The following is a 26,922-nucleotide window of genomic DNA, read 5'->3' as shown; positions in this document are numbered from 1 at the left end:
TTACCCTACAAACAATCATAAAACAATAAATATTATAGTTATTACTGTTTCAACATTGGTCGATGCTAAGTTCTCACAGTAGATTTACAATAAAATTTCATGTAACAATAAATTTCACTGATCAGCAAAATGATACAGTGCATTCACATTAAATTTTACTGTTTTCGAGAAAAAAATGTATGGAGGAGAATCGATTTTTTTAATGTTAATATACATAACCACCCCCCTTTTTACTGTAAAAGTCGATTTTACATTGAAATTCACTGTAGAAACGTTAAAGTTTATTGTTTTTGTATTGTAGAATTCACTGTAAATTATTGTAAAATTACTGTACTGTCACAGTAAAAATTATGGTTTTGTTATTGTACATTACTATTCGGGGCATATCATTTTTTAATTTTTGTGAAAATTGTCTCACAGCTATATCACGTCAATGCAATAATTTTTAGACGATTTTCAGGATGTTGTTTTAACACCACATTGCGCATTTAAGGGTTAAATATTTACGATACAGAATTGACGAATTCAAATTATTTTATTAGGCAACTTGCACTGATCATGCTGCCAACACTGCGAAATGACTCCTTTGGTAATGAAAACAGTATCCCATTAGTCAAATTCGAAGACGTCATTTTGGCTGCACGCTCTCCGAGAATGAGTTTCTTGCAAGACGACGGTTCCTGGCCGGTTATTATTCGGCTTCTGTAGCTAACTGCTTGCGAGGAACCTACGAGCGGTTTGGCACAGGCTATATCCATCCTTGCTGCTGCTACGACGACGAGTCAACGAATAACGAGAAATTCAAACAGGCCATGCTTTCAATGTCGCTATACGCCTAACTGTGCTACGGGATTCCATATACACATGTGACAATTATGCGTAGAACAGGAGGATGTGTGACGAACATCGTTGTTTGACATTAATAATTAATAAAGAAAACGATGTGAATATTTTCTACCAGATAATGCGAAAATCTAGTCATTTAATTTAGTACTACGCTGCCTATAATCGCAAGTCAGTCCCATGTAGATAGGGAATCCCATAGAACATGGGACTGACTTGCGATTGTGGGCAGTACGGTTCACATTTAAAAAATATTACGTTTAAGATTACGTACGATAGTATTGGAATGGGACCCATATATTGAAACATCATAAGTATTCTACTTCAAAACTAATTTTTAATTGCGGGTAACAGCCAAATCCATCAAGCTTGCACCTGGCCACATAGAGTAGGTGATTTCGAATTTAATAATACACATCTGTTTGTTGGATTATTCATTTTCGTTTATTACTTTTACGAGATTTTTTTCCGTTGTTAAATTTTGAATCACATGTAGTAAAATTCAACTGCCATTGTTGAGAACTTGGTGAAGTTAATTTGTAAGCTAGTAGGAGTTATCTGTCCTATTTTTTATTTTATTCTAGGAATTATTCTTTTTTAGGTGATTCTACTCCCTCTCGTCCTTTTTGTAAAAAAAATCTATTTTAAACTTCAATTACGAAAACAGCTTAGCAATTGCTCTTATTAGTTAAATTAATATTTGCAATATATCCCTAATAATAATCTTGTCTTACAAAGCTAAATGACTTTTGTTGTAGTTAATGAATTAATAACTGCTTAAATCGTGTTAATTCGGCAATTTAATTTGCTTACAGTATTTGAAAGCTCGAACCCAAGGCTGTAGTTCTGGCGAACACAAAATTAAACGATTTTTCGTTTGTCAGGCGAGATGCTATCACGTAAAAAAGACGACCTGGGCAAGGAAAACTGGCGATTTCACCCTGACCAATCGGTATGCCTATTTTCGAAAGAGCATCTCACAGTTAACAAAAATAATATAAACAAAAAATATCAACTGCCTGAAACCCATTTGGTTCCCGGAGAAGGCTGGCGATCCTTCCCCCAAGAAACAAATGGAATCGTTTTTAATGACAAAGTAAACAAAATTCTTATTGTGTAAATAATAAATTGAGTTCTACAAGATGACGACACGAATGAACTCATGATGAATGAAGTTCATGTTTGACAATTCTCGGTGGTTTGTTTACCTTGTCTGTTGCATGAGTGCGAGTGCAACGGGTGCTCATCTGTTACATTCGAACTCACGTAACTTCCATGTAAATAAACCACCGAGAATTGTCAAACGTAGTTCATCCGGCTCATTTTGTTGGGTTATGTCGGTTCGCGTAAAACCTAATAGAAATTAAAAATATAAACAAAAACATTCTTCGCAATCGCTCCAACATTCATTCGGTTGAACACGTGGTAATATTCACACTCCAACGCAAGTTTTCTTCCCAACTTAAAAACGAAACAATAACTAAATAAACTGGCGGTTTCCTTCAATCAACGTTTCGTTTCAAGTTTGGGCATTTTTCCAAATTTCAGTCCCCTATCTTACAGGCAAAGAAAATCTAATAATTGTTTACTTGTAAAATGAACGCGTCCTCAAAAATCCAATTACTACAAACTGTTTTTGAAATATCCTTCACATTCCTTGAAACGATTTTTTACAGCATTTATTCTGTTCCTATCCTAAAATATGTACATTTTAGCGTTTCCTTCCGTTCTTTTGACTGACAGTAAGTTCCTTTCATATAGGGGACTATTTCACTGGTTTTAGTAAAAAAATAACAAACTTTTCCTACATTCTTAAACCATCGCCACAATCATCTAATCATCATTCTTGATTAGTATTGCAGTTTTAATTCTTCTAGACGAAGAAAAGCGATTCCTAACATAATAGAGAAAACAAACAAAAAAGACTTTGAACTGATTAGTACAGATGACGAATTTCGCTGCTAGAAAAGCTTTTGTCTTCCGGTCGTGATCAAATACAATCACGGCATTTTCGCTACAGCTAGCTATTGTGAAGTTTTGTTAGTGGTTAGCACGCTTCTGTTCGCATCTTCTCTTTTCGCTCGCTCGTCATCATGAGAATGGTGAATTCGGAAAGCGGGTTCCGCGTGTCCTCCTGGGAGGCTTACAAAACCCATCCTACAGTCTAAACGGGGCTCGTTTCTCAATGGGCGTTGTCCCCCGGGAGCTTCGATCTGGTCGCGCACTACCCGGTGTCTGCGGTTCCACCGAAGTCCGTCTGGGGGTCTGCATCCCGGACGGTGTTGATGTTCCACTTGTTTTCCTATTTGTGATTTTCGTTTTTATGGAGGGAAAACAATTTTTTTGAAACTGATTAGATCGATTAGGCTTAAACTTAGCTGGGCTATGCACAAAATTCTGAACTACGGAATGCTAAAGCAAATGCGTAATCTTACATGAAATGGGTAAGTATTAGGCTAGATGAATTTGAAAGAACAAATAAAAAACAAATGCATTCAGGGTTTAATAAACAGATAAAGATACAACACTCGCTGATCGAGAATCAACTTTTATAGACAATATTCAACACAGTATTAACCTTTATGGGCAGAAGCTGGATTTCCCGCAATTTCATTAAACTGAATAATTCTTCAACAAAGATACGAAAACATCTCCATTATGCTTTTACTGGAAATTAAATAAAGTTGCACGGAGATAAAGCTGGAGCATTCCGGAATCGATGTTTAAAGACTGAACTTCTATTTACTGTTCTGATTGTTATAGTAACTTTACTTTTCTAAATACAATATTGTGCACTCTTAAATTGCGCGGGAGGAAATGCTTCGTTAAAACGATTTTAATACAGTAGAAGGAAAAATGACTGTAAAATTCAAACGTAAATGGTGTTCTTGATGTAAGGAAGATTAAGAAAAAAATTGGCACAAGATGTTGACAAAAATTACCCGTTTTTACCGATTAGTATGTATTAGGCCGATTTATACTGTTCAATGTGACGTTAAATGAATTTTTCTGCGCATGAATTATTTTAACAGGTTACTAAAGGTTTATTCAAGCTATTTTTTCGGCGCATAACTTTTTATGTGAATCTTATGCCAAAGAACCATAGTCCAAGTTGTACGTTCGAAGCCCATTCAAAATGTGTGTTTATTGAGGGTCATTATCGAACTTGAAATTCAAGAAAATTCAACACAATATTAACCTAACAATACCTAAATCAGAAAAATCTCAAACTCCTTGAATTCATCTTGAACAGATCTTGAATCTACCCATAAGCACTCTGACAATGGCCTTAGACAACATGTTCCAAAGAAAGGTTAGCCGATTTTATTGAATGCTCAGCAGACACTTTTATGAGCAACAGTGATCAAATGTAAGTTGGGGTCATTTACTTCTGCTACATTTATTAGTTGCTTTATGGATAAAGACAGTAGTTCTCAGTAGTGGTGTTTTGCGCTGTCGTGTCATTACAGTTTTCAAACAAAACAAATTACAAATGTATTCAAACAAAATTGAGCACTATTTGCGGAAAACAATAAATCACAAACGAAATTACGATAACCTGTACCCCTGTATTGTAAAATTTGCACTAGCGTAGATTCTAGAGGAAACAATTATTGTATCGAATTTAACATTGCTGATAAAAGCAATAGAGAAACCTCCACTGCATTCGTGGAAGCCTCGAAAAAGCAACACGGAAGCTAACTAAATAATATACAGAATAACAAAAACAACTCAACTCTAATTCTAAACCCAGAAAATGGTTGGTTTCCTAAGTTCATCAAAGGAAAAAGTCTGGCTCACATACGTTCAAGAGGAACAACAAAAGCAAGGAATCTAAACAAAACATGTAACGGAAAGAAACACTTCAACCAGTACAGCACATGCCTTACTGGATGAGAAAGAATTTACCCCGTTGCTGAAGATGAGTTTGAAACGTTGGATGCCTGCCTCACTGGTATCCGAGAACGTTGACTGGTAGCGAGAAAACGAATAACGAAGATTAAAAAGTCGAACAGGGGTGGTTGGTATGAAGGAATAATCAACCAGCGATTTCGTGACGATTTGGTCATTTGCTAGGATGTCTTTACTGAGTAATAGTTATGTCTGTGCGAAATAATAAGTGGTATTAGCGATATTTACCTGCTATTTGGTAGTCCTATTAGTGTTGGTATGCTTGATGATCGACTCATGCCACCGTTTCTAAAAATTGTTAGAAGGCAGTTTAGTGCTATCAGTTAGGGTTACGAGGGTTATTGCTTCTTTCAAAATGCTTGCCGTTATGCATAGGTTTTATAGTGGTATTATTGAGAATGCTGTTCTCGAATATTAGGAATGCAATCATCTGACAAAACTTACCTTGTTGGTGCTGGCGATGCTGCTCCTGACGCCGTCCGCGAAGAGACGCCATTGGTGGTTGTTGTGGTTCTGGTTGCCCCACTGGTTGAACCTACCGACAGACGCGATGGTCTCGGAGTCGTTGTACTAGTGATCCGCCGAGTTGGAATCCTCGATGGGGTGGTATCGTCTGTGCTGTCCAACGACAGTGTCGATCCGTGACGGGACGGCGGTTTTGAACCGGCACGACTGGCTGGTCTTGAGCTAGGCCTAGAGTTAGTTCTCGAGCCACCGGGGGTCATTTGAGATCTGCAAGCGAAACCAAAAATTGTTTAGCAATGCGGTGTATTTGGTGAATTATTTTCACATGTTACCTTATTGGCACTGAAGTTTTTCTGTTGGGCGTCTGGAAACGTCCGGGAGTTCCTATGCTACTTTCGTTATCACTGAGTGAATCTGGTGTCGATGCCGACAGTGACGACCGAGACGGTCGTGACATCGAAATTGATTTCGACGATCGTTCTCGTACCTAGCATTAGATCAGTTGGTTATTGGAAAACAGCATTAGATGTGTTCGATATATTTAGGTTTTTATAGCATGGTGGTCAGTCTGGGGTTGTGTCTCGACTTGTTTGCGGCACCAAGACTCAAACCAAAATTGCATACAAGTATCGCATTTAGATCACATTCGTCAGGTCCAACAACAACAAAACATCGAACAAGGCGAAAACATCGCATTCGTTGATAAACGAAACAATACAAACGGAAATGACGAAATGAAAACGACCAGCCGGAAGGAACATTCACAGAAAACACCAAACTTACCCAATGCGTCGATGGATGGCAGTGAGGGGCGTGTGGACTGAGTGGGGTGGAACGGGAGCCACCACGCATGAATGCGGTCCCACTCGAGGTCACATGTAGCGGATATGTACAAGGCAAGTTACCTTGAGCACGCAACTGCTCGAATATTGGCATCAGTTCGGCCAAATGTTCGTCGGCTAAAAGAAAATTAGGTTGGAAAATTGCATATTTTCTTCGGAAAACTACACTCGTGAATCGATCATCTCGCAGGAATGCCGGAACCTAGGAGCAGGGAATGGCAATTTTTCGTATGGTTCGCATCCTGTACTTTTATCTTCGCTACTTTTGATTCACTTTATACTCTATCTGTTTATTAACAACGTTGAAGGCTCTGCTATGTTTTATGGTAGTACTGAATTGTTTATCGAAATGCACGAAATGCTATTACATGGATAAATTTTCACACGCAAAACAGCACACTCTCTTCAAAAATTTTGATGCAAAAATATAAAATAACATGCAGAAAAGGTAAAAAATGGGTGCACAAACAAAAACGCTGATTTTCAAGTTTAAAATTTGGTCCATAAAATACCTGTAGCCTGTATGTAGCAGACATATTGTTACGCAAGGGTTTGGAAACAAATAGGATGAAACCACAGATGCGGACACACACACAAAGAACAACAAAACGGACGTCACATATGAAAAGTGTGATCGTTGATGAGCGAATCTGTCACGATAGAATACATACCTTCCGATTAGGGTCATCCGCAATAGCAAAATAAATTATCGTGGATATGGGTTTTATGATGTGTGTAACATTCATCTAGCCGGGAAAATATGACAATACTAATTTTCAAGCGCCTTAAGTATTGATTTAGTTGGACTACCGTAAAGCAAAGTTAATTCAATACAATCCAGATTAATGTTCTAGGAACAGTTCAATGGTTTTGGAAAGCTTGTCCTTGTAACAGACATTTTGATAATCACAGCTAGTTTTGACGTTTCTCTCTGAGAACAATATTCTTCATCTACTGCTAAACCAATAAATCATTTTTCCAACATTAGGAGAGACAAATTGAATGGTTCTGCATTATTGATGGTTGATTAAATATTAAAATTCAAAATTCAGTTGAATAAATTATTTCAACTACATACAGATAAAGTTCAATTAGTCAGCAGTAGCTGAGTTCATCATTTTCAAGAAACTTGTATAGTTTAATTTGTTCAGAATTGATTTTCTTTCCTTTCTAATTTGATCAGACACTGTGAGAAAGTTCAATAATTTACATACTTGGGTAAACAAAAATAGCTTTGTTTCTCGTTTAACATAGACAGCCATGTCCATTGTTTTCGGCATGAACATAAATCCAGATCAATGTATTTGGAACCAAGAATACAGAGAACAGGATTCTGATCATGAATCTGAGAATTTTGAACCAAAAAATCAAGAATCCAGAAACTGGATCTTAATGCTTGGCACCTGAAATCCGACACCAGATAACTAAGAATCCAGAACTGGAGGTGGGCTTAAAAATCCACGATTAGTGTTCTGAACCCGAAAATCCGATTTCTGAGAAGAATTAGAAGAACCATTCAGTGGACCGGTTTATTAGGCAGTGGGTTCTTAGTTAGTTATATTTAGAAAGCAGCTATTCAGAAAGTCTGCATGAAAAGCAAAATCATCTAGTGCACTTGGTTAAGGAATGAAAATTTGATCAAGTGGTAACATAGGTGTTCTATAACTCGGAAAATAGCTACGGTCTTGACGAGCTCTAATAGAAAAACGTTCTGTTTTCGCTCTCTACATATCGACCCATCAATAGAAAATTAATATCGAGAACTTGTTCATCCAAAGAAACTTCAGAACTGTAACTCAAATTCCAAAATTTTGATGCATTATCCGAATATGATGCGGATTAACTGAGCTACATTCTTAGTATTGTGCGTAATGTCGCTGTGAATCTTTTCCGACTATAACAAGGGTGATCTTCGCGATCAAAGCCTTTCGTGCTGAGTTCTCAATGTTCCTTCCAGCCGTAAACGGCGATAATGAGCAATTTCAATGTTAAGCACCGAACCTAACATATTGTTCAAAGCAATTCGAGCGGTAAAATACTGCTTAATGATTGCTCTGCTTCGCTTTTAATTCCAAACAGTCTCATAAACATATCTATTATCTACAACCGATTTTGTTTTAACCGAGAGTCTGCCTCAAAGAGAAGAAGTTCGTACCCAACAAAGGATGTACCACTAAACCAGCACAAAGTTGGTTCGGGGTGCATCAATATACAACAAAGCCTATCAAAAACTCAAAAAGATGATATTCAGAACTTTTAGTTTTAATTATATTCGTTGTTTGGGACTCGATTTACACGATTTCGATTCCATCTATCAAAAAACGCCATTTGCTACATGACAAGACCCTAGAACCCATCTAACAGATCAACGTCACATTTTTATGTGGTTTTTGTTTGAAGCGAAACTGAGTCAGTTTCTAACCCCAACTGCCGTCAAAATTTATGAACTGACAGCGGTTGGGGTTAGAACCTGACTCAGTTTCGGGTTCAAGCGAGATCGCCATTAGTGAAATAATTGCTCATGCGACCTTTGATATTGGGGCTGTGGTCCACTAGGGGGTAAATGTTTTATGAAAATTTCCTTTAGTAAGTCTCGAAGGTACCTTGCCTCGGTCCTTTACGACAAGTGCGCTGCTTTTGCTGACGCTAAATTGCATATGTTCGAATGAAATGAAATATGCCGAATATAATTTTCAAGGTGAGCTGCATAACAAATAAATCCACAGCATTACGATAGCATTGTATCGGCTTTATATTTGCTCCATGGCACTAAATGCATATGTAAAGCATACGTACTAAGATCCTGTGCCAGTATGCATTCATGATGCTACTATAGAGCTTGATTGCATTGTAGCATTTACAATGGAGTTTCAATACAACATTAGTACAAATGTATAGTCAATATTGGGCAATTGCTTAATACTTATGCATACTTGGGTGTATGTCTATAGTTCAATGTTTTAAAAGAGGAATTTCAAACTGTGGTAGAAATGGGCACCAGTGATATAAATACTCATCGCATCATTTGAGGCACCTCATATGAATCTAGGAGGCTTTGAATTGATAAGTGACTTGTAGTACGTATCTGCATATACTCGATTCAGAAATTTGTCTAAGATTTGCCAGATCTGGAAGGGGAGACGTGCTAGATCTAACACTTCGCTCTGACAGTATTAGGCATCAGTGGGCTAATTAGCTCACGCCCAACGAGTTCGTTATCCCATAAATCCTGATCATCGGGTCTTCTTCGCGGGATTGAGATAGATTTGCGATATGCTCCGATGTCTGGTGGAGTGTTTTAATGATACGTGCTTCCATAGGTTCCATCACCCAGCGAGCTGGAACAGGCACAAAGCCTATATCGGAAAAGTTTACAAAACGATCTTGATTTGCTAGACAGTTTATATTAAAAAAAAACATTCATTGTTTTAACCGGATTTTTCCCTTCAGTGTAATTTGTTTTTGCATTTATAGACGATGTTATTCGTTCGATGTTTCGCAATTAAAAACGGATAAAATGATATATTACACATTTTGATTGTTTGCATTTTACCTGCGAAAATTGAGAACAAACGCGTGGGGTACGTTTGTACCCCAGGGCAACGTTCTAAGGTAAAAAAAATGAGTGTAACGTTCTAGGGTAAGGCGTTCGCTATATAACTCGTGAGAACCGTTAAGGACTGAACACCGCATGGTAGTGGCTGGTAACTGCAATTTGTCAATCACGTCACGAGAACTTGACGAGAATCAAATTGTCATCGTCTCCAGAAATATATCCGATAATAACGGAAATTTAGTAAATGTCGTCTAGTCAATACTGGACAATCAGAGGTGTTTGTAAACAAGGCACTCAGGAGCTACAAGCAGATTGAATGAGATATATGGTGACAGGAGTCAAATTTAGAACGATCACCTACGGCAAATATAATCACTGCTTCACCTTACGAAAACTGTAATAATTTGAGCGAAAAGTGAACCGTTTGCTCAGTCATGTGTGCGATCAGTCTCTCCATACAGGTTGCGCGACGAATTTTTGCAGTAAGTTTCAAATAGCAGTTTCTAATGCTTGCGGAAAACATGATTCAGACATATTTGGCTGCACCGGATAGCTGTCCGGTGTCAAATGTGATCAGTGATTAGTAAATATAAAGATATTTAAATAATAGAAGAATTGGTCAGTCGTTGCCGTTCTAATTGTTGTACAGACCTACCCGGAAGAAAAACAAGTGACGTTCCAATACGGCTGAACGGAGCCGGATCGAAAAAGTAGAAAAAATGATTAAAAGAGAAGATCAGTAAGGTCAATGGAATCAATGGAACAGAAATCAGGGTTTCCAGGGACTTCCAACCAACGAGCAATGGCTAAAAACCGTGGAGATAACTTCCGAGTCGGCTGAAGCATCCACTTCACCCAATTTTTTTAATCTTTTTCAATGATGAAAAAACTAACCAGGATCAAAAGATGAATTGAAGGCATGACAGATAACTTGTGCCAGGCCGTGGGCAGGATCCTATCGTCGTGTCAACTATGTTTCCAACTCAAGTGATGCTTCTAGGCGTAGTTTCTAGTGTAATTTTTCTAAAACATGTCATTTACTGCAAAAATTAGTCTCGCACATGTACATGACTCTTTGTAACATATAGTTGCAAGCTTGTCAGCTACGAACTGGACACTATCTTTAACGCACAGTCTGACTCTTTGATGGGGATTAATTTTAAACATGGGTTGAACATCCTCACGATATTGATATAAAACGGTAGCTATGCCAGATTTGCAGTCATATCTGTATTTTACAGGCTTTTGAAAGTCTCTTACAGATATGATGCAGGATCCAGATAGTTACAGACATTTGAAACAGTTTTTTAGCTAAATTGCTTTGCCACTAAATTGTATTCGCACATGAGTCATTCCTTCAAAATTGTGTTCTGTTTCAACTCTTAAATTTCAATATAAAAGGGATTTACACTATTTACCACAGACTTTTACAAATAATTTAAATATTCTTTTACATATATTTCACCCAAACATGTGACATAGCTTACCAAGAAACTTGATGTAAGACATTACATAAATAACAATAAAGCGGTAAATTTTCTAGTACGACATCCGATGTTTGAAATATTAGTTTGATTAAAGAAGGGTGAGACTGAATCAAAATAAGTTATTCAGCATAGTATAGCACACTTTAGAGACCTGACAGCATTGCTTTGGCTGTGGGCCGCAAAATGACGTAAGATGTCATTCTGTCAGACTTTTATAATAGAAGCTGCAAGAATCTGACTGAAACGAAACTTTGACAAGACGAAATGTTTCATGGCGAAGATAAAACGTGGTTTTTGTATTTTAAAATCATCACGGTGTACAAAATTTAAAAAAATAATGTACTTTTAAAGTGTCTTTTAAAGGTAGTAGATCTTGTCAAATACAACACAAAACCACGTTTGATCAATTTACTAGACCCTCCAATACATTCAAAAGTATGTGTGTGAACTTTGAGCTTGTTATTGGAAAAAAATAACGGAAGATATTATTAAAGCATCTTATAATGCGAGATTATAGCATCTTATAGTGCGAAACCTCACTAACTCCTTAAGAGTTCATGCGAGCCAGTTTCTAATTTGGAAAAAATGAATAACTCTGCAATTTTTCAACGGATTTTGATCATAAATAGGTCATTGGATACGGAATTAGATGTTCTTCATAAATTTCGATTTAAACAAAGACACTTCTTCAGAAGAATGTTGAGCAATTTTCATAATTTTCATGGAAAAATCCCAAAATTGTGATTGTTTTCATATTGTTGTCCCAAACCCGCACAGTATCTTTGACAAAAGAACATAACATAGCATATCGTTCGAAAAGTCATTTTTTCTTCTATCCATAACACTAAAAATTTGAAATCAGTTGACAAATGACCGCGTAGAATTTTTTTAATGCCGAAAGTCCCGAAAAATAGTTTTTTGTCGTAAATCAATATTTTGAGGGTATACATTATTCAAACATTGTCTTGTGTTGCATTTGGCGAGATCTACAACCTAGACTAGGTCACTTGAAAACTACAAAATCACTGCAGCACCGTGTTATTAACATTTCGGTTAAAATATATTCAATATAGCTCCTAGTAAATTCCATAGCTTTAAATAATTAGGCCGTAGGTTTTATAATTCATGAAAATTGCTTAAAAGGGGCATAATTAACAAAATCTTTTAATTTGTTGGAAATTTCATTCAAACCTTGATTTTTAAGTAGTCCTCCCATGATTACTTTCGGTGATATGTCAGTCTTAAAATCATACGAATAAAATATATTCAGCTTATCACCACGATACTGTACAATACCTTTATGACTATCCGATCCATCCACAGTACCAGACTCTCACGTCGTTATTACTGCTACCAGTAAAGACGCCATTAAACATGTTTTAACAGGGTTGCAACACGTGGCATTTTGAATGTTTGTTCATAAAATGTATTTCTACAATTTAATGTTTGACTCACGACGTTACAAATATTGATTAATTTACTAAGTTGAATTCAAGAAATTGATTATTTTGGGAAGACAATTATATACAGTAATATGTTGATCATTTATTTCAGTTTGACTAATTTCACAGTTAAATCAGTCTTAAGAAACGCTGATTAAAGGAAACTGTCAAAGAACGAACGAAAAACTCTTGGTAGTTTTCAAGGGGTAAAGAACTACAGAGTGTACTGTCCGTATCGAACGGATGTTTAACCCTCCGGAAGTCGCGCTTATGGCCCACTGAACCAACAGCAGCTGGTGCCCTAAGACGATTTCGCTAGATTTTCAGAGCAACGTGTACTCAGTGCACTAGAGCGACTACCGGAAGGTTAAACCGGATTGACACCGGATCTAGACATTGCGGTAAATATTCTACATTCACAATTAATCTAGAAGTTTAGTGACTTTAGTCAGACTGTTGGACATGAAAAGGGAATTATTGTATTGAGATTCTTTGTTCTAGTGTTTCTACCGATTTTAGTTAATAAATTAAATAGTATTCAACAAAATCATCTGAGTTTAAATCATGTTAAATCTCGTACAAATTTCATTTATTCGTGAACCATCTGATACACTAAACCCTAGAACCATAATAGGATACGCCCCATTCGATATAAATGGGAAAAGAGAGACAAACGTAGAATAGGATACTATACTGTACAACCAAATTGCCACAAACCAGACAATTATTCCAACAACACCAAGCGGAAAAATATTGCTCTTCCGCATAAAAGAATAACCATAATTCAGATTAAGAGACTGAACCATCTACACCGTCATTATATACATTAAAATCATATGATTTGTACAGAGACAGAGACTTCTCACCGTAGAGTGTGCTGATGGATATCCTGATGACCAGAAGAATCATAAACAATATCACAGACAAACAGACATCAAGCTTGTAGAAAAAACATCAATTTTTTCAAGAAAAAGTACAACTATCTACTAATTTGAATGTTACGTCTGTTAGCCTGCGAACATACCATACCGACCTAAGAACGTACTCGCAAAGAAAAAAGTAGAATAGAGGATATCCGCTTTAAGATTTAACATTTAAACAGGAAGCGTGAAGTGAAAGGTGCAGACGTCAATCGCTGTATGTACTCGTTAAACAATCGTACTAGCTTACGCACCTGCTACATGAACGTATCAGGTGCCAGACACACGGGAACGCGCATACTCTTGCATACATACACCAAAAATAAACACAAATACACACACTCTCTGACTTACTGCTGTGTCTTTGGCTACGCGTGTTTGTGTGTTGAGTTTCAGGTGTTTGGGTCAATGTGTGGTTAGTGATTGTTTCATATTTACCTTCACAATCGGGCCTTGGGTCGGGATGGGCGAGCCCGCATGAGTCGATCCCGAGCCGGCTGAGCCGGACATGCGTGGTTTAAACGCAGCCATCGATTGCGAAACACCATCGGCCAGTATGAATTGCTCTCGCAGTTCAATGTTGGTACGTCCCTTTGCTGTTCGGATTGTGCATCGGCATTCAGCATCAACAGCGGCAGCACGGCATCATCGTTATCAGAAACACCACGAGCAATTCGTAGAAGCGGGGGTTAAGATCGTAGTTTTACAGACATAAAAAATCACAAGTCAAAGGAAGAAGGTTCGTTGGGAGGTTCGGTATCGTTTCCGGTTGGAGTAGAGTCATTTGGTCCGTAGTGCGAGGAATGGGCGCGTATGCGTTGTTGGTGGTGGAAAAAAAGGAATTACAGGTTTTCAATATGGTTTCGTCGGACGGATGAAGGTGTTGCAGGTAAGAGACCATCCGTCACCGTGAGTGTATTACGTAAAAGTCAATTTGTCCAAATAGGATGGGTAGGATTTACACGGGAATGTTGTGAAGAAGATATTAGATGTAAAGAAAAGAAAGACATAACACAATAAATAAAACAACTCAAAATCCAAACAGATAACAGTAACAAAAACTTACTGACTAGTAATAGAGAAAGAAACAATTTTGAAAGATGGCAGCTCATCTTACAAGATCAAGAATCAAGAATTAATATTCAATGAGCAACCATCCTAAAAACCGATTAGCAAATAAAATACTTATAACTATTACGTTATTAATGTAAAACAAAATAAACTACGAACTAGACAGTATGTGCAACAAATCGAAACGGTGGTATTGTGGTATGGGCATATTCTATATAGGCATCTGTTAAATTTATTAGGTAAACTGAAATGGGTGCATGTTTCTTGGCAATCGAATGAATGCAACGGCTTTATACGTCTTTGAACTGAAAGAAATCTCAATTTAGCACAATCTCTGATTTTATTCTTCATGATTTGTTCAACGATAATCTTCTTCCAATTTGTGCCTTCGATCAATTATAGTATGCATGTTCAAACTGAATACAAAACTGGCGTGAAATAGTTGAATCGAACTAAATAAAACAAAATAAACCAAACAATATGAATATTTCCAAGAACTAGCAGTAGCAAAAGTGATGCCGAATAGTTATTTGATGTTTAAAGCAACACAGCATTCGAATGCATACTAACTACGATGACGATGCAATAAGTGTTGTTATGGGAGTATAGTGTCTATCATAATCGGTTATTATAGCGTATCGCTATTTGTTAGTAGAAAGCAGCGCTGTCGGGAAGCTCTATAGAACATAATAGAACAAGGATTTTTTCAATTGTATGCCTATATGTTGCTTTGTACTGAACATTCGGTAGAAATTTGATCATTTCCAAAGCAGTACAAAAAATCAATCTACCGGTAACCTATTTACAATTTGCTATTAGGCAATCCATGAGACGTTTCTGATCAGCTGATTATTTCTTGTTTACTTATTCTGACGTTACTCCGAGGGGTGCGACGTCCGACAATATCGTTGATTCGATCCAACATCAAACGGATCGCACTAACAAAGTTGTTTGTCGGACGAGTTTTTCTGTTCGCAGGAGTAGACTTGTTGACAGAACCCACCGCTGAATTGCCAAACAAACGTCTAATGGATTGCCTAATACAGGCATTCTACGCATAATTGCCTCGTGTGTATAGGGAAACCCATAGAAGATAGGATAAATACGCGCACAACGGCAGTAATTATAGTTTTATATAATATTATTCCGCATGAAACTAGATTACCGATCCGTTAAATTTAAAGATCACCTTTCATACAATAATGTCACAATATCTAAACTTTTAAGTATATATTAGATAAAGATATAGCAATTCCACACCTAAACTGTCGACCAACGAATTCTATCATCTCTGATTGTGACAAATGTCTTTACATGCATTTGGTATTAAAATTTTTTTGCCATAGGTGAAATTTCAATGCAAAGGATTTTTTAAAAGGTAGTATGTTTTCGCAAACATTTAAAAAATCCAAAGTTGGAAAGTATTGATGGTACAGACAAGTAGATATAAAAATAATCAACGAAATTGGTAAGAAAAACGTGCCCAGTGTGCAAGAAATCAAAAAAAAACTATGAGCTCTACACTGTTAAAAAAAATTGTCTGTAGTCTTGTAAATCAATTAAACAAAAACTACGTTGAGAAAGAACACGTTAAATTCGACAGTTAAATAAAGAAAGACAATAACAATTTTTTAAGACAAACCTTCCAATAACCGTTGGAAAAAGTACTTTTACGAAAACATTGAAACATTGAAGTAATTCTGAAGTATTACCCCATAGAATAGTAATCTTATATTAAAATGGGTTTATTATTTCAAATAAACATTGGTTGGTTTGCAAAGAACTTCTGCACCAAAGTTTAAATAAAGTAATTTTTTTATAAATGTTTTATATTTTGTATAAAAACGAGATCTAGCAAAAAAATTAAAATTGTTGAATTTGTGCTCATACCGTTAGTTTGGATTCGAAGCTTGGGTGAATGGAAAAAGTGAGTCTAGTTATGTACAGTATGCTGACTAGACTCGTTGGCGGATCCAAGACAGGTTGTGTTGAATGATATACGTTTGGAACATCAGATGTTTCTTCAAACTGTTCTCAACTTCCATTCGACAGTTTTCACACCGCAACCAGCGTTACGGCTTTGTATGGCCAATCGAGAGTCTAACAGTGTCAATTGTGATTGTCTGGCGTATTCTCGGCGGTCACACATTTCGGCTAAAAAGCGGTAGCCTCAATTGACTATTATAATAGAGTATGCATATACAATGAAGAATTTAATTTCATTAGCATTTCAGATAGTATGATACTGCAAAATACGCGGGCAAATTGTTCTCTTTTTAGCACGGAAAACAAATTGTTCTAGCTCTAAACCAAATGTTTGAGGAAACAAAATCATCTAATTATCATATAGAGCACTCTCAAAAAGGAAGACAAGATAAATAAAAAAATAAAAGTGGCAAACAATCTCTACTCTACATAACAAATAAACACCCAAAATACGCACATAAGTCACCACAAACCCACACCCCATTTCCTTCCGTAGTAACAAGTAGTTTTCTCATTTCCTATCATAGACAATCATATTTCTGGGAACATGTTCACAAGCGAGAAACTTTGAGATAATTATAATTCAAATTAATCAACCATCCGCCCTATTTCAGCATTCTAGACGGTAAATTCTACTTTTTCCAGGTTCTCGCAGGTCGCTTTTCTATTCAAATTGATTTCATCCTATGTTTCGAGAAATTCTTGAAACAAAGAAAAAATGTAGAAATTTAATGTTGCGCAAACAGTTTAAGAAATCAGAATGCCACATAAAAAGCACTTGTTTTTTTCTAAAGAACTTGTGAAGAGCGATTATCAGTACTCAATTCTTCCAACCGAACAGCGCGTGTCCCTTTAATAGCTATAGTTGATTAGGTTAGAAGAGAAATCCAAACAAGAGAACAACCGGAACCAAGGTGTAGTTAAACAAACATAAAGGAAATAATGCGGGTTAGGGTTAGGAGCACACCAAATTTATCTAAATAAAACTAAACAAAAAGTCACACAAATATAGTTCCAACGGTAATAGAAATCTTTTATTCAAGGCAAACATATAAACGGCATTTTTCTACATTAGACTTTGGCACACGTTGAAAAGTTTTCGTTCGCATCGGCAGACAGTATTAGACAGCTACTAAAAGCAAGACAACAACAACAGAACAGATCGTTGTGTGCTCAAATTGGACAGAAGGTTTATGTAACCGCAATAGACATTTATCCTATTTGCTCTTTTCATTCAGAATTATGTAACGCGGTTGGTTATTGCCCCCGAGATTGCGATGGAGCTGTGATTGAAATTTCTTCTTTTGCCAGAGTAACAGTTGCTTAAAACCTAGATCGGGTTGCTTACACAGGGGGCAGCATGCTTCGTGCTGGCGCGGATCATTTGGATTGGGAAGCGGTAGCACTAGCGCAACTGGTTTGTTTTTCGATTGTTCCGAAGCAAGGATGGAAAATTCGAAATAATGCATGCACAGTAGCCAAATTACAAATATTTGCGGAAGGAGCAACCGAATGGTAATCGAAATTGGTGAACACACACACGCGAAGAATGATGGCGAGGCAATCCAATTTCGGTTGGGGCCAAACGGGGGGAAACGAAAAACAATTGTAAGAAGCGAAAATTGAACCGAAAATTTCAACGAAAGCAAGTCGAAAATTTAATAAAGGAATATAAATATGCGTGATTGTTTGAAAAAAATCGACGACCAGTTCGACAAAACGACGCCGGTGTTGAACGAATTCCAACAGATTTTAATACCGATCAGTTTGGCAACGTTATTGTTTTTGAGGGGTGTGTTTGTTAAAGAAGAAAAGAAAGAAAAAAGGAATCTTGATTAGTAATTCAATCGTTCGCCAAAGGTACTTGCAGGCGGAGGCGTGTTGCATTTAGGAGGTGGGGTTTTTTGTTAAGGCACGATTAATCACATATTGGCAAGCGCGTCAGCCACAAACATGTTCTCCATGGTAGTAAATACATATTCGCGATCGGGATGCGTGTGTTTGTGTTTTTTAATAATTTAATAATCAAAGTATTATTAATATTAAGAGTATGATTGTAAGCAGCGTTATTGCTTGAAGGCCATTGTATAAGTATTGAATTTTAGGAGGTGTATTGTTAATAAACAGAATTTCTGCAATTTTTGTTGGAATTTTTCGAAACCACGGATTATTAGTTTTTGTTTTGCGAAATTTCCAATGTTAAATAACCATATCCTCTTCCTGTTCTGGCATTGCATTGTGTGAATATTAATAGTAATTATGGTTGATTGGCATCATTTCTAATGCAGTCTCAAGGATGATAATTTGTACTTTTTACCATACCAATTTACTATGACAATAAATCATTTCTCAAACTGAACCTACTGGTGTTCTAATTTGACAAATATGCAGTAAAAATGATGGAAAAGTTTGTACGTACCTCTGCAGGGATCGTTCTTGACCAAGAATTCGTCAAGTGCAACCCATCCTCCTCCGACGCGAACCATCACAGTACTTCTAAGAATACGCACAAGGCGCAATTTCTGGGAGTCTCCAAACTATAGTAGGCACGAGAAAATACGTTACTATTGCACTTTGTAGCGGACACACAACACACTTACCCGATATTTGCCTTCGCCAACCTGGAATACTCGGAACTTTTGTCGACACGTACACAGCATTACCAGTCGTTTGACTTCGTCGTGAATCTTGTCCGCATCGTTTGCTGGCTTACGATCCTGCCAATCGGGCCGCAGCGCCGCAATAAACTCCTGCCAATCGATCAGCCCTTCGCCGTTGCGATCGAAAAGATCGGCGACGGCGTTCATCTCCAGCTTCGAGGTGTCGAACTCTGGAAAATAATTATAAACCCCTGTACCAATGACCCGACAACAATCAATGAATATTATTTACTCGTTCCGATAATTCCATCAATGAAGACTTCCCGCGGAATCAATCCGTTGTTGTCCTTGTCCATCTTGCGGAACAGATCCGTCAGGCGAGATTTTTTGTGGTTCATAAACTTGAGGAACCGTTTACGCCATTCCTCCCAGCTGAACTGTCGTACCCGCTCAAGATCCTGCAGATAGAGCAAGTGATCGTGCAGACGCCGCTGGCGTTCCCACGCCAGCATCCACACGTAGCGCCACTTGTCCCACAGTAGCTTTGCACGGGGAGACCGAAGTTCCGCCTCCGGTTGGTTGCTGCAATTGATAGGACCGGTGCATTAGATTGAGCTGGACGATGATCAGTAACGGAATGAACGATGGAATCGCGCGTGAAAGAGTGCGATAGATGCGATGAATGGAAATTGTGCGTGAAAATAAAAAGTTACTTAACCTGGCTATTGGACTACATTCAAAACATAAGCTACGATTCTACTATGTTCTAAAACTAGACCGATTTGTAGGATATCTACACTAAATTAAATATACCCATCAACCTAATATAAAATTGTCAATACTAAAATTTAGTTGTATTTTAATTTATTTTATAATAGGCTTAATTTCGCAACGGTTTCATGAAGAATATTGATCAACATCAATACTGGTGATCTCTTTGTGTGACATCATATTGGCCAGAGTCCTGGGAGATAACTCTACCATTTTAACTTGAGATATTCTATGGTAAAAACTAACCTCTCAAAAATCTTCACAAGTGCAGTGAAATCTGGAAGCCTTTTTAGACCGTCAATATCACCTTCTTTCGATGCCATTCATCTCGGGAGCTTCTAACGCTAAAAGTCAATTCTAAGTGCGGAGTTTGGTGTGTAGTTGGAAACCAGCATCTTTCAGATCATTTCGCTATTGGCTGCATCATTAGCTAAGAAGAGCACTATGCAACTATAGTTTTGGAGCAAACATCGTCTCAAACGGTCACGATGGACATCGTTCAAAGGGTTTTGAGACTTATATGAGGATTCTTGGTGCATCAAATGTATCAAATATATTTTTTTCGTATCGGTATATTACTTTCTAGCCACAGACAGATGCTGTAACATAACACGCACCTAACTCAAGCTCTGTTGTTATTCCAGGATCGCTTCATCTTAGGTGACAAACAAATCGACCATCTCGAGGGATGTCCAAACTTAAACAATAGAGCCATATTTGAAACATAAAACCCTTACTGTACTGGATAATGGACGGGAAACAATGATTTTCCTAACGATAAACGAGCCGGTGAACTAAAAAGTGAGAAGGGCAACCAATACCTCGTAGCACCTCTTCCATTCTTTAAGAATGTAAAAGTGTGCTAGAAATTTTAAGCGTAAGACTCAGAATGAGATCCTTCGGCGTCATGATTTGAAATTTTCTCTCCCAAAAAATTGACTAGCATAAATTCGACGTGAAAAAACAAAGACAAAAATATCTTGCGCAAATTTACATAAAGATACAATCAATATCGGCAATTGATTCTTGCCACTGTAAGGTTCTTCGACTATGAAAGCAAATACCAACAGCACTCATGTTGTGAGTGCCGCGAGATTAGGTTTTAACTGATTAGAGAATAAAGGCGAGTCAGTCTTGAACTGAACGTGCTACTGTAAACTACTAACGTTTAATCTTGTGTTTATTCATCCGAAAGTTTGATACACTTTAGCTGGCGACGAGGAAAAAGTGTTGTGAAATTTATTGCTAACACGCCACGTAAGTCAGTTAATGTGATTCTGACCAATTCTCCAATAATTCGTGATTTCACGTGTCGGAGTGATAAGTTTTGATACCAGTTCATCAGCCATTTTGAAGAGTCAGCCATTGTGCTGTGACAAAAGCGTGCAATTAATAGTAACACTATACAAAGTAGCAATCTGTGTTTTTTGTATTTTCGTTTAGATCGATTTGGAATATCCTGCTTTATTGCCAGAAATTGTCAAAGTGTGCAAGGTGAATTAGGGTTATTTCGCGGAGTTTCGAATAGTTGGAGTGATTTCGAGCAGTTGAGAGACTTGGATAATAACGAATCGAGAGGAGAAAAGAACAACTATAAAAGTGAGCAGAAACATAGTGACCAGAGAACGAGTTAGTGAAAAAAAGAGAACATCCAGAGAATAGAGAGTGAGAGGTAATTGGATAAAGTATCGTATAGGTGAGTAATTCCGCGATCTTGGTGTGCGTGTACTTATTGCTAATTCCCATTTGTATCGTGTGTTTTCCAATAGAGATGAGTTCAAACGCCAACATTATTGGAACTATGGAACCTTATGTTCCAGGTTCATCCTTCAGCGAATATGCTGAGCGCTTTGAACATTTTTTTGAATTTAACGAAACACCTGACGAACGCAAAAGATCTATGTTCATTACCCTAAGCGGCCCAGCTGTTTTTTCTGAATTGAAACTATTGTATCCAGGGCAAACCTTAACGAATTTGACTTACACCGAGATAATAACAAAGTTAAAATCTCGTTTCGATAAGGTGGATTCAGATGTTATACAATGTTATAAATTCCACACTCGTATTCAGGCCGCTAGCGAGACAACAGAGAATTTCATTCTAGATTTGAAATTGATGGCTTCGATGTGTGATTTCGGAGATTATAGGGATAAAGCCATACGAGACAGAATTCTCGTTGGGGTGTACGATAAAAATTTACAATCACAACTCTTGAAAGAGGAGCAGTTAACTTTGGCAAGCGTAGAAAAAATAATCACACATTGGGAATTAGCGAGCTCTCGTGCACAGGTACTCAATGGTGGTATAGGATCTCAACCCCAAGTGGCATCAGTGAGAGAAAGATTAGGTAGAAGAGGGAACCACAGTGGATACAGGTACCAACACACTTACAACAATCATGATGGGAACCTTCGTAGCCGTAGTAGAAGCCGCAGTGAACGCCGAGTTTCTTTTAGAGAGAGAAGCAATAGTAGAGAGAACAGGTATGCAAATCTCACATGCAACGGCTGTGGCATGAAGGGCCACATAAAAAGGCAATGTCGCTATCGTAACCAGAGGGACCAAGGTCGAATACACAGCGTGTCTAATCCAGTGCCTTCAACGAGTACTGCAGACAATATCAACCAAGCTATGCATCGTCTTAGAGTGGAGCTCAGCGACGAGTCTGATGATTCAGGTGATTATATGTGTATGATGGTATCGTCTTTAAATAGAATAAGTAACCCTTGCTTAGTGAAACCAGTAATCGAGAATTGCGAGGTTGAGATGGAAGTAGATTCTGGCTCTGCTGTGTCTGTTATGGGTAAGAAAATGTTTCGTCGACTGTTTTATGCATCTGTACCACTATACAAGAGTGGTAGAAAATTATTGGTGGTAAATGGGGGTCGATTGCATGTACTGGGTGAAGCAGAGGTTATGGTGAGAATTAGCCATATAGAGAGAAAACTAGCACTAGTTGTCTTGGATGAGCATAGGGAAGGAAATAATTACCAATTCGTTCCACTTTTTGGTAGAGAGTGGTTGGACGTATTCTTTCCTCAGTGGCGAAATGCATTTTTGAGCAATACTGAGAGGATTAATAATATTTCCATGACAGAGAACCTAGAGCATGTTTTCGCGGAAATTAAACAACGGTATTCGAATGTTTTTCAAAAAAGTTTTGTTTCTCCTATAGTCGGATATGAAGCCGATTTAGTACTAAAAGAGGATAAGCCTATCTTCAAGAAAGCGTATGATGTTCCTTACAGATTACGTGATAAGGTGGTTGATTATCTTGATAAACTCGAGAAAGAAAATGTGATTACTCCAATAAAGACAAGTGAGTGGGCCTCACCAGTAATCGCAGTGGTCAAGAAAAATCAGGAGATAAGGCTGGTAATCGACTGCAAAGTGTCCATCAATAAATGCATCATCCCTAACACTTATCCATTACCAGTTGCGCAAGATCTTTTTGCTCGTTTGGCTGGATGTACAGTCTTCTGTGCATTAGATCTTGAAGGTGCTTATACACAGCTTTCGTTATCGGAGAGAAGCAGAAAGTTTATGGTAATTAACACGATAAAAGGTCTCTTTGTGTATAATAGACTGCCGCAAGGAGCGTCTTCCAGCGCGGCAATATTTCAACAGGTTATGGATCAGGTGTTAGAAGGAATCGAACATGTTGAATGTTATTTGGATGATGTGTTAATTGCCGGTAAAAATTTAGATGATTGTAAGAGAAAATTATATGTAGTACTAGAACGATTATCAAACGCTAATATCAAAGTTAATTGGCAAAAATGTAAGCTTTTCGTTACAAACCTTCCATTCCTCGGACATGTGATAACTGGTAAAGGGTTACTTCCATGCCCAGACAAGTTGGCGACCATTAGGGATGCTCAAGTTCCAAAAAATTCAACTGAGTTAAAGTCATATTTAGGTCTCGTAAACTATTATGGCAAATTTGTACCTAACTTATCATCTAAGTTGTGCTCACTTTATAGATTGTTAAAAAAAGATGCAAAGTTTGATTGGACACATGAGTGTCAAGAAGCATTTCAACAAAGCAAAACTCATTTAATGAATGCCAAAATCTTAGAGTTTTATGACCCCAAGAAGCCTTTAATAGTTATTTCTGATGCTTGTGGTTATGGATTAGGAGGAGTTTTGGCACATTTGGTCAATGGCGTGGAAAAACCAATTATTTTCACATCATTTTCCCTGAATCAAGCACAGAAATCATATCCAATACTGCATCTTGAAGCATTAGCACTAGTTTGCACAATAAAAAAATGTCACAAATATTTGTATGGCCAGAAATTTATTGTGTACACAGACCACAAACCACTGCTGGGAATTTTTGGTAAACAGGGGAAAAACTCCATATTCGTAACGAGATTGCAACGCTATATTCTAGAGCTATCGATATACGACTTCGAAATACATTACAGAAAGGGAGCTAATCTTGGTAACGCCGATTTTTGCTCACGGTTCCCTTTGAAACAGGCTGTTCCTAGTGAATTGGACGAGGCATTTGTTAAAAGCTTGAACTATAGTCAAGATTTGCCTCTAGACTATTCTCGCGTAGCCAAGGAAACTGCGGAGGACACTTTTCTACAGAAAGTCATTCAGTATGTTAAACAAGGATGGCCAGAGAGAGTGGATAAAAGCTTTTTGAATATGTTTTCAAACAATCAAGATCTTGAAATAGCACAGGGATGCCTGATTTTTCAAGAACGTGTTGTAGTACCAGTCTCTCTCAGAAAAGAACTGCTACTGCTCTTACACGTAAACCATTCAGGGATAATAAAAATGAAACAGCTTGCTCGAAGAACTGTCTATTGGCCTGGAATTAACGCCGATATAGAAAAATACGTGCATTCCTGCGTCACATGCAGTAGAATGGCTGCCATTCCCAAGCCAAGCCCTACATCTTGGATTCCAACTACTCGACCATTCAGTAGACTTCACGCGGATTTTTTTTATTTCGGACAAAAAGTTTTTTTGCTAATCGTGGATAGTCATTCTAAATGGTTAGAGGTTGAGTGGATGAAATGTGGTACTGATGCAGTTAAAGTTAATAAAAAGTTTGCAAATATGTTCTCAAGATTTGGATTACCGGACGTAGTTGTGACAGACGGAGGACCACCTTTCAATTCGGAAGCCTTTGTAGCGTTTTTACGAAACCAAGGTGTTAAAGTTCTTAAAAGTCCCCCTTACAATCCTTCGAGTAATGGACAAGCGGAACGCATGGTGAGGTTGGTGAAGGACGTCCTGAAAAAGTTTCTGTTAGAACCCGAAGTTAAAGGGTGGGACACGGAAGATCAATTAAATTACTTTCTTATAAATTACCGGAACACATGCCTGACGCATGATGAATGTTCCTTTCCTTCAGAGAAAGTTTTTAAATACAAGCCTAAAACATTAATAGATCTAGTCAATCCGAAAAAACATTACTCTCGACAACTGATTGAAAATCCCACAGATTATAAACAGCGCCTTGTAAAAGAAAAGTGTAATAAAAAAGTTTCGAAAGATCCCTTTGATTCATTGCTATTAGGTGATATGGTTTGGGTCAAAAACAATAGATCCAATGATATTGCTAGGTGGATAGAAGGTAGGTTTATAAAAAGACTATCTTTAAATATATTCCAGGTTGCGTGTGGAAACGTAACAACAAGCGCACACAAGAGTCAACTCAAGATTCCGAATAAAGATCATGTGAGGAAGAATATAGTAGTGCCTATTGTACCAACTAGAAAAAGGAAGCGTTTGGATTCTGTTGAATTGGAGGAAGATTTTAAAGGGTTCGAAGATTCATCTCACGCTAATAAACCAGAAAAAGCGGACAAGGTTTTAGTGAGAAGATCAGAACGGCTACTAAGTAAAAAAAGAAAAAAAGCTTAAATGATTGAAAGTGTATTTGAAGAAAAATAGCATGAATTAATTTATAGTATTTAAGAAATATATATGAATGAAATTGTAAAAATTGGCATGATTGAGGGAACGTTTAATTTAAGAGGGAAGAATTGTAAGGTTCTTCGACTATGAAAGCAAATACCAACAGCACTCATGTTGTGAGTGCCGCGAGATTAGGTTTTAACTGATTAGAGAATAAAGGCGAGTCAGTCTTGAACTGAACGTGCTACTGTAAACTACTAACGTTTAATCTTGTGTTTATTCATCCGAAAGTTTGATACACTTTAGCCACTTTCACGTTCTAGGTGACCCAGTGCGAATCTTACACTTGAAGTTTTTAACGGACTTTTATACTTCAAATTAGAAGGGTCGCATAAAACCATATTTGGCCTGACCGCTCATGTGTTGGCTATACATTTACATTTAAGTTCTCTATAGTACCGTGACATGCTCTAATACCGTGAGTTTAAGAACGTTTCAACTGCTATAAAAATTTAATTCGCGATGAATATTCGTGCTTATTGCATTGGTTGGGTTTATATTTAATTTATGAGAAATATAAATTGTACTACTTTTTGCTACAATGTCTTAAAAAAAATCATAGACGAGCGACATATCAATACGCCTAATACCGCGCATTTCGAAGGTATGCTTTCGAATACCGCATAGAATAATTCCTGATAACGCGCATCTTTAAATGGGTTAAAAACTGAAACAAATAACGAAATAAACACTAGCAATATTGATTTTAACTCTTGATTTTTTCAATTTTATGGATGTTCTTAGTACATAACAGGTATTCAATTGGCACCCGTGCCATGTTGAAATCATGCACAAAGCAGTGCCATCTGTGTTGAGTGTTTATTGGAATTGTTTATGTATTTAAATTCTTCAAGTAATATGTAGTTCGATTTGCTCCAAGACATGTATTTGTTTATCAGGAGACCAGATTTGACGATACATAGATGGTTGACAAACAGTGCATCTACTAAAGAAGCTTCGTATATAACACCGCGATTTTATCTCGGAAGGTGCTTTCCAGGAATCCCGTACAAGCTTTGTCCGTTTACTTAAGAGCGTATATCACACGGTTTTTGGGAACCAGGCCAAAGACAAAACCCAATCGCG

At 37.4% G+C, this 26,922-nt stretch overlaps 1 protein-coding gene across 50 annotated transcripts in view; it reads right to left on the bottom strand.

Moving 5' to 3' along the window:
* Positions 1-1,264: 1,264 nt before the first annotated feature.
* Positions 1,265-26,922, bottom strand: part of LOC131691889 (dystonin) — a 458,938-nt gene continuing 433,280 nt past the window's right edge. For 29 of the 50 annotated variants that reach the window (XM_058978603.1, XM_058978605.1, XM_058978606.1 and 26 more), the window contains 10 exons: positions 19,417-19,706; positions 19,125-19,354; positions 18,944-19,061; positions 17,873-17,938; positions 13,906-14,063; positions 5,553-5,707; positions 5,200-5,487; positions 4,984-5,043; positions 4,753-4,815; positions 1,265-3,145 (listed from right to left, as the gene is read on the bottom strand). In XM_058978603.1, coding sequence (XP_058834586.1) covers positions 3,001-3,145; positions 4,753-4,815; positions 4,984-5,043; positions 5,200-5,487; positions 5,553-5,707; positions 13,906-14,063; positions 17,873-17,938; positions 18,944-19,061; positions 19,125-19,354; positions 19,417-19,706 — 1,573 coding nt within the window. In that variant the 3' untranslated portion in view covers positions 1,265-3,000. Of the gene's footprint in view, positions 3,146-4,752; positions 4,816-4,983; positions 5,044-5,199; positions 5,488-5,552; positions 5,708-6,003; positions 6,180-13,905; positions 14,064-17,872; positions 17,939-18,943; positions 19,062-19,124; positions 19,355-19,416; positions 19,707-26,922 lie in introns of all 50 variants that reach the window. The other 21 variants (XM_058978595.1, XM_058978622.1, XM_058978624.1 and 18 more) reach the window with 7 other exon arrangements.

This window comes from Topomyia yanbarensis, chromosome 3 (genome assembly GCF_030247195.1).
Source record: "Topomyia yanbarensis strain Yona2022 chromosome 3, ASM3024719v1, whole genome shotgun sequence".
Classification (NCBI taxonomy): domain Eukaryota; kingdom Metazoa; phylum Arthropoda; class Insecta; order Diptera; family Culicidae; genus Topomyia; species Topomyia yanbarensis.
This window is presented reverse-complemented; position numbering and strand designations above follow the sequence as displayed.